At 51.1% G+C, this 14,322-nt stretch overlaps 1 protein-coding gene across 2 annotated transcripts in view; it reads left to right on the top strand.

The window, feature by feature from the left end:
- The first annotated feature begins 1,076 nt into the window (after positions 1-1,076).
- Positions 1,077-14,322, top strand: part of UBASH3B (ubiquitin associated and SH3 domain containing B) — a 134,765-nt gene continuing 121,519 nt past the window's right edge. Inside the window, exon 1 of one of the 2 annotated variants that reach the window (XM_044919445.1) lies at positions 1,077-1,505. In XM_044919445.1, coding sequence (XP_044775380.1) covers positions 1,345-1,505 — 161 coding nt within the window. In that variant the 5' untranslated portion in view covers positions 1,077-1,344. The remainder of the gene's footprint in view (positions 1,506-14,322) is intronic. The other variant, XM_044919446.1, reaches the window with a different exon arrangement.

Here is a 14,322-nt window from a genome sequence, read left to right as displayed (position 1 = left end):
GAAAGAAAGAAAGAAAGAAAGAAAGAAAGAAAGAAAGAAAGAAAGAAAGAAAAGAAAAGAAAGAAAGCATTAATATTCTCAAGCCAAGTTTACCGTGCGGGGTATGGGGTGGGGGTGAGTGTGAAGACTCCCACCTTCTTTGAGGTGGGAGTAGTTTTATCCAACCTATGATGCAAATTCACTTATATGTCACCACTGAGCAAAGATGATCTAGTCTTTCCTTGAATCCTTTCATTGACAAGGTGCTCAATGAAAACCAACCCACTCCATTTTGAACACCTTTTATAATTAGAAAGTGTTCTTTCTCTGTTCCTTCTCCCTCCACCCTCCCTCCACTTCCCACTTTCCCTGTCTCCTCCTTCCTCCTTCCATCTTCCCCTTTCTCTTCTTTTATCCACCCTGCCCTCTGCCTCGACCCCTCTCCCCTCCCAAGCTTGAGAGCCCGAGGTCCCAATCTTTGTCCTGAAGTCACTATCTCAGTCCTGAGGTTCCAATCTTTGTCCTGAACTCACTATCTCAGTCCTGGAGAGCATGGTAGGTCTTCGGTGTGGCTACTTAGCCAGCTGATGGGAGCTTGGTCTCCACTGGCTATAACAATCCTCCGGATTTTGCAGGGTCTTTTGGAAGCAAAACCTTTTATCTGGGCCTACAGGGCTTGGCCCTCTGGTTCATTACTGTCATCCATCAGTTCGCCCAATTTCCATTATTAACCCATCTAGAACCACATGAACCACATTAAACTTGACACGGGTTGATCTGGCGTCCGGAGGCCCAGCTGGCTCTATGGGCAAGCCGTGGAGAAGACTGGGGGCCTGGGAGCGACTCCCCGGAACCCACGCACCTAGGCAGCCCTCGTTGGTTCGAGTCCTCCGCCCAGCAGCACCCTGACGCTACAGCCTGAGCCCCGCCGGCCGGGGCAGGCTCGGGCAGCGCTGTCGCTTTAAGAGAGGGGCGGGGCCCCGGTACTGGCAAGGCAGGGCCGGCCCACAAGGCTCCTTTTCCTTTTTGATCCATTCAAAAATTACTCATTGCAAATTCCCGGACCGCTAGGAGCAGAGAAGGAAGGGGGCGGAGGAGAGAGGGCTGCTGCAGGCGCCGCGCTGGGGGCACCCGGGGGCCCGAGCAGCTGACGGCTGGTCCGGCCCAAGCAGCCCGCGGGCCGCTCTGGCTCCGGTGGCCTCACCAGGAAGCGTCAGTCTCGACTCTGGGGAAGCTCCGAGCGCCGCCTCCGTCGCCGCCGCCGCCGCCTCCCGCCCGGCGCCCGGTCCCCGAGCCCCCTCCCCTGCTCCCTCCCGGACGCTCGTGGCTCGGGCGCTTTCCCCGGCGATGGCTGGCCGCTGAGCCATGGCTCAGTACGGCCACCCCGGCCCGCTCGGCATGGCTGCGAGAGAGGAGCTGTACAGCAAAGTCACCCCGCGGAGGAGCCGCCAGCAGCGCCCGGGCACCATCAAGCATGGATCGGCGCTGGACGTGCTGCTCTCCATGGGCTTCCCCAGAGCCCGCGCGTAAGTGGCAGGGCTCGCGCCCCTCGCCGCCCCCTGCGGCCGGCCCTCGGCTTCGCTCCGGCTCGCCTCCCCGCGCCGACCGGGAGGGCGGCGCGCTCCCCGCTGCCCACCACCTGCCGGGGCAGGACCGGCGCGCGGGCGGCCCGGGACTCGGCCCCTCCCGGCGCGGGTGCCGGGGCAGGCGCCGCGCTGGAGCGCTGGGCGGGCGGGGGCCCCTGCTGGGGGTGCCGGAGGTGAGGCACGCCTCGGGGCGAGGGCGCCGGGGTCGGCTCCCAGGTACCGTGCCCGGCGGCCGGCCCCCGTGGTGGGGCTAAGCCGGTGTCTAGCGGGCTCCCCGAGGTCTCCAGCGCCCGGCCCCCGGGGAGGCGGGGCCCCACCGAGGATTCGGGCACCCTCTGGATCCCGAACGCTGGGCTGGCTGAGGATCCTCCGATGGCTGGGAAAGGGCAAGGGACCTCGGGGCGGAGGTCTCACTGCAGCGGCTTCCAGCTCCGGATGTCGCTCTCCGGTTCGGTCTCCCTCCGGAGTAGGAGGAGCGGGAGCGTGGGTGTTGCTGCGTGTTCATTGATAGGGAGGATGGAATGAGAAGGAGAAGCGATTCCTCCTGGGGACCTGGGTGCTCGTCAGTGGTGACGGCAGCGCGGAAATCTGTGGGTGCCTGAGAGTAAGGAGGGGAGCTGTCCTCCCTCATCCTTCTAACCCTTGGAGGGTGGGGTGGGGAAGGGCCGAGCAAGCGCAGGTGGCAGTCCCTGCAGCCCGCTGGGAAGAGGCCTGGCCACCTGCACTGGGCAGTGGCAGCAGGAGTCTTCTTAAGCTGGTCAACCAAGACCGTGGGGCTGGAACCCTGCCTAGGAGGAAGCCAAGGCCGGGCGGCCAAGCCCTTCTCCCTTGGTTAATTTCTTAGGTGGGGACACAAGGCCTGCGATCCTTGGGGGGGGGGGGAGGACAGGGGCGCTGCTTCTTTGAATGACATCACCTAAACGGGAGAGTTGGGCAAACTTTATCAGGAAGGGCCAAGTTAATGAAAAAAAAAATTTTCTCCCCCCTTTTTTCAGGGGGCAAGTCTAGGTTACCCTTCCCCCGCCTCTGGGCAAATCTTGCTTACTCTATTCTTTACTAACTTGGCTGTGACCTTGTAACCAAAGCGCACCCCTGGTTTTATCTTTCCACCCTGCCCACTGGGACAGTCAGGAAAGTGAGCCTTGGAAAGTCGGGAAATAGACTGACGTTTCTGACTCGGGTTGACTTCCAAGCAATGGGGCTCCAGTTCCTGCTGCCAGAATTACAGAGAAAATGGGGTGGGCTCTGTAGGGCTGTGTCAGGTGTGGGTGCTGCAAGTTATGTCCTTATTCTGGTGGATGGCTGTGCACGGCTCTCCTTAAGCACGGGAGGTAGGGGCCGGGGAGTCTGCTGGGCAGTGCTGCAGAATTAGCACAGGCCCGGGCATCTAGGCCAACATTAAGGACCTAAGTTACTCAATTAAGGGAAGAAATACTTAACTGAACTCCTCAGACTGTCATGTTTGCTATTCAAACCTGCTTTAAAGGGGCGTCGGCATCTTTTTTCCTGCACTGAGTCCAGGAGGTCTTTCTTGTCCATGTCCCAACAGATTAGGATGATGGTCTAATATTGGCTGGTTCAACCCCTGAGATCTCATAATAGCTAGCATTTAGAGAGTACTTATTATATGCTATTCTAAGCACTTTGCCTTTATTAGCCATTGTATCCTCCTAGCAACACAATGAGAAAGGAAACGTGTATGCCCATTTTATGCATTTGGAAACAGAGGCTTAGTAATGTTATATAACTTGCTCAGAGTCACAAACTAAGCAGTAAGGCTGGGATTCAATCCCCCAGGGTGTCTGCTTACCCGCACATCCAGAGACCGTGCACAATGAGTTAATGTACGTAAAATGCTTAGTGCAATGCCTGGCATGTCATGGATGATTAGTAGGTGTTAGCTACTATATTAGTTTCTGGGGCGGCTATAACAAATGGCCACAAACTGGGTGGCTTAAAACAACAGAAATGTATTTTCTCCTAGTTCTGGAGGCAAGAAGCCCTAAATCAGTGTCACTGGGCTGAAATCGAGGTGTCGGCAGGGCTGTGCTTCCTCTGGAGGTTCCGGGGGAGATCCATACCTTGCCTCATCCATGGCTTTGCGGCTGTTGGCATCAGTTGGCTTGTAGCTGCATCGTGTGGGTCACGGAGATCTCGGAATGCCCGGTCACATTGCTTTGCTGTCTGTGTCAAATCTCCCTCTGCCTCTTTCCTGCAAAGACACTAGTGATTGCTCTTAGGGCCTCTCCAGATCATTCAGGATAGATAGCCTTGCCATCTCAGGATCCTTTATCACATCTGCAAAATCTTCCCCCCCGCTTTTTTTCTTTTATTTTTACTATAAGGTAATGTTCACGGTTCCAGGGATTAGGACTTGGAGAGCTTTTGGGGAGCCATTATTCAGCCTATCACAGCTAGTAGGATTATGACTAGCACTGCCTCTCTTTATTGAAAGGGTCACCGAGTGGGTCCTCATGGAACAGCCTGGGCAGGAGGGAAGTTGGCTTTGCTGTTCTGTCTCCATCACATTCCCTGACTGGGAGGGGGCAGAGCCCTTGGCTGTTACCTGATCTAGTTCTACTCTCCCTGGGCTGCCAAGTTGAGAAGACAGAGAGCCAGGGCATCAGGCTTAGCTTCTGAGAAGCCTCTTTCTTAGGCCTTAACCTTAGAGGAAGGGGCGTGAAGAAATTGCAAGCAGGAGGGAGTGGTGATGATTTTCTGGGTTCTGGGAGACGTGGCTGGGATGCCTCAAGGAGGGATCAGAGGGATGTTTGGAACACGGCCCTTTGGAGAGACTGGTGGTAGCCAAGGCCGACAGCTCTGGTTTCCCTTTGGGTGTAACTGGGTCTGGTATCATGCAGCAGCAGCAAGAGACCTTCCACGGGGCTCTGGGTGGGCCAGCAGAGAGCTCAGGCCAGCAAGGCCCAGGTCCCATTCCAGCCTGTGTTGGGCTGTGGTCTTGGATAAGTCACCTAACCCCTCAGGGCCTCACTGGCTCCCTCTGAGGGGAACAGGACTAATTCGTGCATGCTTATTAACTGCTTGACAGAGCTAAAGGAGAGGAGTACTGAGCCAGCTGGGTGACCTCAGGGTATGTTCCTTCTAGCTCATCACTCCCTCAGAGCTGTGCTAGGTTTTTTCCATCCCACCCTATTACCTTCGGTCCACAAACACTGCTGTAGAAGGGCCTGCCATAGGGAGGACTGAAGTAGCGATTTTTCCAGGGTGTGTGTGTGTGTGTGTGTGTGTGTGTGTGTGTGTGTGAGCACCAGGTAAGGAGGTGTTAGGGAGGCCTCAGGAAGGAAACTTTCAAGGGGCCAAAATGGCCTATCCCTTCCTCCCCACCCCCCCCCATACCTATTAGCTCTTCTAAATGTTCCTGTTCCAAAAATTCTAAAAAGGAAGGTCCAGCTTGGTCAAGACTGGAGTGAGGTTGGTGGGAAGGCAAAGGAATGATGTGCTGAGCAAAGGCCTGGGGAAGGGGAGGCCTGGGGGCCAGGAGAGAAGGTAGGTGGGGAACTCTGAGGGGGATTATTGCTTTGCTACTTGATTTCATACCATCCCCTACTGGCCTCTGTGGTTTGTGGGGGAGCGAGGCTCTTATCTCTTATCTCTTCTGCAGCTTGAGGCCAAGGGTGTGAGCATCACCTCACCATTGAATTTGAGGAGTCCTCGCCAATACTCCTCTGACCTTTAATTTTGTTTTGGTTGGTTTGGTTTGAGGCTGCCTGTGTCTAGAACTCTGCCTCTAGCAAATGGTTTTAATGTTTGCTGGTGATGGAGAGATACAGTCTTGCAAAAGGACTTGGTAGCAGGGATTCCATGGCCCAAGCGCTAGTCCAGCTTCTGACCGAGGAAGGTCTTAGGTCTTCCATTTTCCTCAACATTACTGCGCAGCTTCTGTGCCCAGCAACACCTGTCCCGTGTTGCTCACGAGGCTTTGTGAAGACACAATGAGTCACGGGCAGGAAAGGACTTAGAATAGTTGAAAATATAACATGGACACCAGACAGAGAGGATTTTGGTTTTATTGTGTTGACTGGAAGAACAGGGGGTGAGGTGGTTGGCTGGTTGACATTTCCAGCAAAGATTTACCTGTGCTAGAGGCCGTCCTTTTTTCCTCCAGAGCATATTTGAACAATGCCTACCTAGTCAAAAGAACAGGACAGTAGAAGAAGGAAAGAGCTGGGGTAAGCACCTTTGACTTCGCTTTGGACAGTAAGCTGCATTAGCTAGGCCTCAGCACCCAAAGATAAAAGGCCTCCAGAGCTGGCTGCACATGCGAGGCACCTTGCACGGCCCATGACATAAAGTATCCAGTTTCTCTGACCTTCTCCAGCTTACCAGGTGGTTGACATTGGAGCCTCTGAAAGTACTCAGTCAACTCAGCATCTCCGAGTTGTGGCCGATTCTGATGGAGGCGGGTGCTGTAGCTGCTTTCCCCGGGGGCCTCGGGTAGAGAGAGGACACAAACGGCGGACCACCTGGAGCTGGAGGGACCTTCTAGATGGGCAGGGCAAAGGACTCGAAGCTACCCATCATGACTGCGCACCCACACAAAAGTTCCTCTACATCTGTCTGTTATTTTGCAGTCAGAAAATTGCTCTCATGCACCAAAGAGCCCTCTTGATAGGCACAGAAGTCCTGTGGGGTACAGTGCAGGATGCAAGACTCGTTTTAAAGATGAAGAGGCTTGAGGCTCGGAGGAGCTCGGTGCGCACTTGACCTGCATGGGGCCCGGTCACCATGAGAATCTTGAGCTAAAGCTGCAAGTCCAGTGACCTTCTCAGGCTGCACAGAGACCCTGGTTCAAAAGGGAAGACTGACAGGCATTTAACTTTATGAGGTATCATTTACGTACCTGAAACTAAATCTATTTACAGATTGATCAGTTTTGCCAAATGCATACACCCGTGGCATCCCCACCACAAAACCCAGCACTTGCCTGTCACCCCTAAAAGTTTCCTTGTGCCCCTTTCCACCCTCTTCCTGGGGAACCGGTCTGCTTTCTGTCGCTACAGATTAGTTTGCATTTTCTAGATCTGCACGGAAGCAGAATCCTACAGCGCATCTTCTTGTGCCTGCCTGGCTTCTTCCCTCAGCATAATATTTTGGAGAGTCTTCCACGATGCTGCATGAATCAGTAGTTTATCTCCTTGTATTGCTAGTAGACCTCGATGTATTTGAATTTGCTGGTAATGCAATTATAACCCCTTGCACAGAGCTTCTACGGAAATTCCACTACGCCCTAGTAATATTACCTTAGGTTTTTAGACCCTTTTAGAGACGACAAAGCAGATTTATATGCATAATCACGATCAAGTCTCAGACCTTGATAGTTTCATGAGAAAACAAAGTGCCACAGAGAGTGAAGAGCATCGTGCTTCGTGACTCTGTCCGGTGGCTTTTGTCACCACCCTGCCCCCTGTCCTTGGTTGCCTCAGACTCAGGCTGCTTTTCACTGAGGGTGCAGTCATTAGATCTCAGAGCTAGAGGCTTGGCTTTTCAGAGAAGCCACATGCAAACCTAGCGAATCTGTGTCTCCTGCCAGCTCTTCTCTGGCCAGTGACCAGGGTGGCTGGGGTATCGGCACCAGCCCCATCCCCCAGGTGTCTGATGCCTGTGTGTGTGTGTGTGTGTGTGTGTGTGTGTGAGTGACGGGGGGAGCTTCTACTTAGGTAGCAGGGCACGGAAGAGACCCCAACATCATCTGCCCGAGACACCCAAGTCTAGCCTGTGCCTGGTCAGGCAGCCGGGACACATTGGGCAAGTTGCTGGAAGTGCCATGCTTTAATTTCCTGGCCCGGAAAATGTCGATAATAACAGTACTTACCTTATAGGATTGTTGTAAAGGCCAACGGTGCTGTCCCCTGCAAACTGCCACGGAGTCTGTGGCATCCGGTGAGCACTGGGTAAAGACGGGGACGTTCCTACTGCAATGGTGATTTTATTCTGCTCGGCTTCTTTGGGGCCTGCTTCCTGGGCTGCCTCCATGGTTCATCTCCCCGCTCCTCACCACTCTGTGGGCACGAAGTCGTGAGTAGGGGGTGGAGGCTGTGCCTTCCCTCAGTACTTGGGTTCTGTTCCCCAGCACCTCTGTCTGCAGAGTGCCCCGAGGGGTGCGAGGTTGAGGAGAAGCAGACCCGGAGCAGGGCCCGCACCGCCCAAGCTGCTGATTATAATAAATGGCCCGGGTTGGGGATGTGCAGGAGTGCCAGATGGTTGTCTTCTGATTAGTCTCAAATGGAATCAGACGCCAGCCCTGGAGAGAGAGAGAGAGAGAGAGAGAGAGAGAGAGAGAGAGAAAATCTTGCTTGAGAGCGGCTTCTCTGCACTGTGATGGGCACAGTCCCTGCAGGATGGAGCAGCTGCTGGAGAGGAAGATGCTTGCGGTCCCCATCAGGGCTGACAGCTCTTGTCTCCTTCATTGGAGGATTTTCCCAGGGGCCACTGTGTGTCACCCGGAGGCTTCTGGGAGAATGTCCCGTGGGAGGATGGATGGACAGATGGAGCAGGGGCCTCCGCCCTCCAGACCTTCTGTTGGGGGCTCAAAGTTATGTGATAGGAGATCTCCTTTCGGGTCAGCCCCTCTCGCCACCATCCCTGTATTCCTGGTGCCTTTGCAGGCATGTTCTTCACCACTTACTGTTTCTGGGGCTGAGGCCTCTTGGGAATGCCTCAGATGAACATCCAGAAATTATCTGAGCTCTTACGAGGTGCATGGTATCCTACCAAATTCTGTGCAGTTCTCAGGAGGAAAAGATGAATGCCAACTTTCACCAGCTGACCCTCTGAAGTCAGCTGTCGGAGCCTGGCACTCTGTCTAGCTGGCTGCACATCGTCCACAGTGACCCCCCGAGGGGCATGTGTGCTTCTTCTATGCCTGGGTGAACAACACTTTACAGATAGTGTGAAGGTTCTAGGCTCAGCTCACACCCCACTGGTAGCCCAGTGGTCGTGGAAAGCAAACTCAGTTTACCTTTCTTTCAGACCCCGGCTTTGCGCTCTTGCTCTGCTCTCGCTTATTGGCTGTTTGTTGGGTTCACACCCATCTTTGTCTTTTCCCAGGGCTCAGTCTTCCCAACTGTAAATGAGGTTGAAGTCAACCACATCTCAGGCGTTCTGGGGACTCGAGGGTGACATGGACATGTGGTTTTGGACAGTACAGGATGTTTTCACTGAGTCTCGTATTTCTGTTTTTTTTTTTTTTAAGATTTTATTTATTTATTTGAGAGAGAGAATGAGATAGATCATGAGGGTCAGAGGGAGAAGCAGACTCCCTGCTGTGCAGGGAGCCCGATGCGGGACTCGATCCCGGGACTCCAGGATCATGACCTGAGCCGAAGGCAGTCGCTTAACCAACTGAGCCACCCAGGCGCCCCTGTATTTCTGTTTTTATTTTGTTTTATTTTCCCCAGGTCTTTACTGTCAAATTCTTCTCTTCTCCCTTTAAATAAAACTCTTTGGGACTGACTACCGATATTATAGGGAGTAAATAAACAGAAAGAAAGAACGATAGCAGCCAATTACGATGGCAAGGGGGGAGAGTCATTTAAGCAGTATACAATAGTATCATTTTCAAATTGGTACATAAAACAAAGTGCTGGTTAAATGAAAGAGGAGGTTAGTGCCTTGAGCCCCGCCCCTGGGGGAAATAAATGGCTCATGGGCACCTTTTTAATTAAAGGGGCACCTTCCCTTCTGGAAGTCACCAGCTGTTTGTGTAACGATTCACATTGTGTTCCTTTGCCCCAGTGGAAGCATGAACCCTCTCGTACATAAAGCAACAGTGGCAATGAACTCCAGCAGGACTAGGGCTATTGCCACACACAGTGGGAAGCTGGAAGAAACACCAGCAGAGAGCAGCTCACAGCAGTCTGGGAAATGCCAAGAGGAAGCTGATAGCACAGATGGCCAGAGGCAGCCCAACAGTTCAGATTTCTTTTCAGGTGTTGTTGGATCAGCCTTCTCTATGAATCAGGTAGCAGGCTTGTTTAGAATCCTGCTTCCAGGTTGACTGTGCCCCATTCAAAAATATTGACTGGGAGCATTCACCCTCTAAATGTTTCTTCTCTGATCTCGGGTAGGAAGCACTTACGGAAAAGGGAAGAAATCTGCCTCCAATCGCTGCTTTTGTGTACAGTCTTATTTAAACACAGACACGCTCAGAACAACGCGGGGTTGCTGGAGTTCTGAACCAGTGACCTCACCTACGTCATCCCTTGAGTTGACTGTGGACCCAGCATTTGTCTGCTTTCTGCTTTCTGCCTAAGCAGATTTCGCCCACCCTGGGGAACTAGTTCAATCACAATGCATTTGGCTTCTCTTCCCTCAGCTTCCCTTCACCCCCCCCTCCATCCCTCCCCGCCTCCCTCCCTTCCTCTCTCTTCCCCTTCCTTTCTTTTCTGGTCTCTTCTCCTCAAGCTTTATTAGGCTGCACCCTGTGAAGCACGCAGGGAAGAGAGAGGGTCATCCCTAGATTACCTGCAAAGATACCAAGTACTTTGTCCCAGGTCTGCAGCCACTTCAACCCACCGTGATATTTTTTCTCTTTGGGGCCTCTTCGAACATACCCTGACAAATGAAATCTGAAGAACAAGACAAGGAGAGGAAAAAAAAAAAGAAAAAAAGCCAGACAAACACCATATGGTTTTACATATATGTAGAATCTAAAGAACAAAACAAATGAATAAACAAACAAACAAAAAGCAGAAACGGGCGCATCAATATGGAGAACAAAAGTGATGGTTGCCAAAGGTTGGGGGACAGGCAAAGTGGGTGTAGGGGAGCGGGAGGTACAGGCCCCCGTTATGGAATGAATAAGGCACAGGATAAGGAATATAGTAAATGCCACCATACATGGTAGGGTTGTCTATGACTGATGGTAGCCACGTTTGCGGTGGGCACGGCATTCCATGTAGTCTTGCCAAATCACTCTGTTGTGCACCTGAAACCAATATAACATTATGTGTCAACCAGACTTCAACAAAATTTAAAAAAACAACAACCCAATATTGCATATGTGTTATCTCCATCAAACGTTTCCTTGGCAATGCCAATTTTTTTTTTAATGTGTATACACTTCACCACATATTTATGAGCAACTATGATAGCCTATTCTAACAGGAGTTATAAGGAGTACAGAGCATCATTATATATAATCTCTGCCCTCAGGAACTGGCAATTCAGTGTGGAAGACAGAAAATGATAATAAAATGTGATCGGTGTGCTGCCAGAGATAGATGCAGGACGTAGGTGAGGAGGTGAGGAGGGTGCTGTAACCAGACAGGGAGCCCTGAAGGAAATTCAAGGTGTGAACAAGATGGCGGCAGGACCCTTCAGTTTGAGAGGTGGGAGTTTGGGAAGATCGGTAGACCATTTGAACGATTTCATATTATACCACAATGGAAGATAGAAGCAGATTTTAATCTAAACTTGGGTCTCTTGACTCACTCTGCTCAACACTCTCTCACCTTCTCCCCCTATGTTACCATCTAGCTCATAAAGAAAAGGAAACATATCGGCTACCAAAAGACAGAGCTGGCCCATAGTTGGGCCTGACTTGAGGTTTCACATTATTTCGTTCACTCTTCCACTGGGCATTTACTGAGTGCCAACTGTATACCAGGAACTTGTTAGGGATGTGAAGGTTGTCTTTGTTCTCCAAGAGCTCAGCCTTCCTCGAGAGAACAGGACATATAAACCTTAAATGCGATATCATAATATGATTATTGCTGTAGTCAAAGTTTGAAAAAAAACCTCATGGGACCACAGAAAAAACAATTAGTGTAACTTGAGAAGGTTGAGGAAAGCAGAGGAGGTAATAATTAAGGCAGACCTTAAATAATGAGGAGAGCTTTTCTGGGCAGAGAGGAGGGGAGACATTCCAGTCAGAGAGAACAGCTTGACTTCAGAGTTGGCCACCCCGGGGCCTGGGATTGGTGGGAAGGAGACAGAGAGGTAGTGAGAGGTGAGGTGGAGAAATGAGTTGGGACCAGACTGTTTCCTGGAGGTTGTAGCAGAAGGCATGGCAGTAGGTGTAAAGAACAGGCAGAGTGAAAAGAAAAGGAAAGAAACCAACCCCCAAGGATAGTATTGTGGGGGACCAACTGGTGGGTAGAGTAGAAAGAAGGTGAAGGAAGCTAAGAGGGATGGTCCAAGAGGCAGGAAAAGAACAAAATGACAGGTGTCATGGAAGAAGACAGGGGAGAAGAGAATTTCATGAAAAAGATGGAGGTCAACAAAACGTTCCATTCCCTTTGCAATGCCCAAGTGAGTAAAGTTGTTGGTTGTGAATGAGGTGTTCACAGACGGAGATTCCAAAGCCTCTCTGTAGGGTTTCTGGTAATCCTCTTCAGCATCTCCAAACTCCTGAGGATCGGGACCCTGGGATCCTGCCTCGCTCTCTGATACTGTTTCCTAGGACAGCTGGAATCTTCTTTCTGAAATGGAGGCAGCTGACTGAGATCTGACTGTGAATGGACTGATGATCTGGAATCTCTGATGTAAGAATCATCTCCCCTTTAGAATTCCCTCACTGCTAGAGATTTTATGTGCTCCCCCATCCATACCTCGGTACCTGGCCTCCACCCATCTGTATCTGCACTTACCTGCCCTCACTGGAAACTATGCGAGATCACCGGACCATCCGTGCTGGAGTGACCCTTCCTTCATTTCTTTATTCAACACATCTTTCCCGATGGTCATGGCATGCCGGTCAATGCTGTGGATAAACCACTGAGAAAAATTCTCAGCTCCTGCTCTCTTTGGCCTCTGGCTGAGATCTCAGCCTGCCATGCACTGAGCTCATTTTCTCTAATTTCCTCTCTCTGGTAAGCTCCTGCCACCATGTCCTCTCCATCAGAAAGAGCTCATCAAGGAATGCTGGGGATCTATGCTCTGTCTATAAGACATCAAGATTCGTGAGGAGGCTGGTGGTCAGGGACCTTCCACGTCCCTGAGGGAAGGCGTTGTCCAGTCTTCTAAGTCACTGCAAGTTGTCCTGCACACGTGGGCCCACCTGCACTCACCTACAACGTGGAGATTAGTGGGGATGTGTGGAATATGAATGGATGATGGCTTTACTGGGTGCTCTGGAAGGAAATGCTAGAGGAAAGAAGAGGGAGAAAGAAATAAGCAGAAGACCTTGAAGTGGAGGTACCCAAATCAAGGTTGGAGAAAGTACATTTACCCCAAAGAAAGGGAAGTTGTACTTTGTGTGGTAAGTTTTATGTGAGCATTGGATTTCTGAGAGTTGGTGGACATGGACAATGTAGACAGAATAATACATGGTTTTAAGTTTAGGTGATTTGGTGAGTGATGGTGGCTCTTTATGGGTTGCCAAAGATGTGAAAATTAATGACATCTTTGTTTATTTTTATTTTTATTTTTTATTTTTTTAAAAGATTTGTTTATTTATTTGTCAGAGAGATAGAGAGCACAAGCAGGGGGAGTGGCAGGCAGAGGGAGAGGGAGAAGCAGGCTCCCCGCTGAGCAGGGAGCCCGATGTGGGACTCGATCCCAGAACCCTGGGATCATGACCTGAGCCGAAGGCAGTAGCTTAACCAAGTGAGCCACCCAGGCACCCAGTGACATCTTTGTTTAAAAAATTATTTATTTATTTGACAGAGAGAGAGAGAGAGAGCACAAGCTGGGGGAACAGTAGGCAGAGGGAGAGGGAGAAGCAGGCTCCCCGCTGAGCCAGGAGCCAGACGTGGGGCTCGATCCCAGGACCCTGGGATCATGACCCGAGCCGAAGGCAGATGCTTAACCGACTGAGCCCACCGGGCACCCCGTGAACAACATCTTGAACACAATACTTTGTGAAAGCTCTAGATAACAGAAAGCGTACGTAGATAGAGGTGTTCAAGAAATGTTAATCATTATTCACATCTTAGACTGCACCTCGTATTTAACTGCATGATAGAAATCACTTGCCCCTGGCTCGAGAGTCACGTATGAGGAATGATAGGACTTGCTTCAGGGTGAAGAAGCTCATACAAGGTTCCTGCCCTCGATTTGGGACAATTCCTGTATCTCTGTTGAAACAGAGTGTTCCTCCATCGAAAAGACCTGTAGAGGCAGGATCTCAGAAATGTATAGCTAGCATTGCTGGCGGAGCTTGTCCAGTCCAACTTCCTCTTTCTACATAGAAGTAAAATGAGACAAACAAATGAAGTGACTTTTTCAAGACCACCAGCTGGTCTGTGACAGAAGCAGACCTTAGGCCTCCTGACTCCCAGGCCAGAACATGGTTTCTTTTTTATATACATCAGGCTACTTCCCTGAGTGCAGGCTCTGCCTCCAAGAAGGAGATTGCTAACAAGGCTTTCTGGCTCTCTTTTCAGGAGGAATGGACTGGGTTATTATCTTGATTAGCCCTTTCACACAGTTTCTCTGCCTTTTCTCTCCCTTTCACTCCCCTCCTTCTGTCTGCCATGTGTTTACATCTCAGCCTGAGGAAGAGGCAGCTAACTTGTCTATGGCCAGTTGGAGTGGTCACCTCTGGGAAGAAGGGTGGCCTGGGTGGGGGAGGGAGCATCACACCAGTGGTAGGGGCAGTGTTGGAGGGGACCCAGAGTTGTCTCAGTTACCCACCTAGGAGGTAAGAACAAATGTTACCTTCCGCTATGGTGGAGAGAAGACTGGCTTTAGAGACAAAAGGCTGGCTTCAAATTCTGGACCTGTCACTTTCTCAGGATGTGGTTTTGATCAAAATGAGGCAATGTATATACAAGTAATAAAAATCACCAAAAAT

The sequence above is a fragment of the Neomonachus schauinslandi genome, chromosome 11 (genome assembly GCF_002201575.2).
Source record: "Neomonachus schauinslandi chromosome 11, ASM220157v2, whole genome shotgun sequence".
NCBI lineage: Eukaryota > Metazoa > Chordata > Mammalia > Carnivora > Phocidae > Neomonachus > Neomonachus schauinslandi.
Note: the sequence above shows the minus strand (reverse complement) of the source record. Positions and strands in the feature narration are given on the sequence as shown.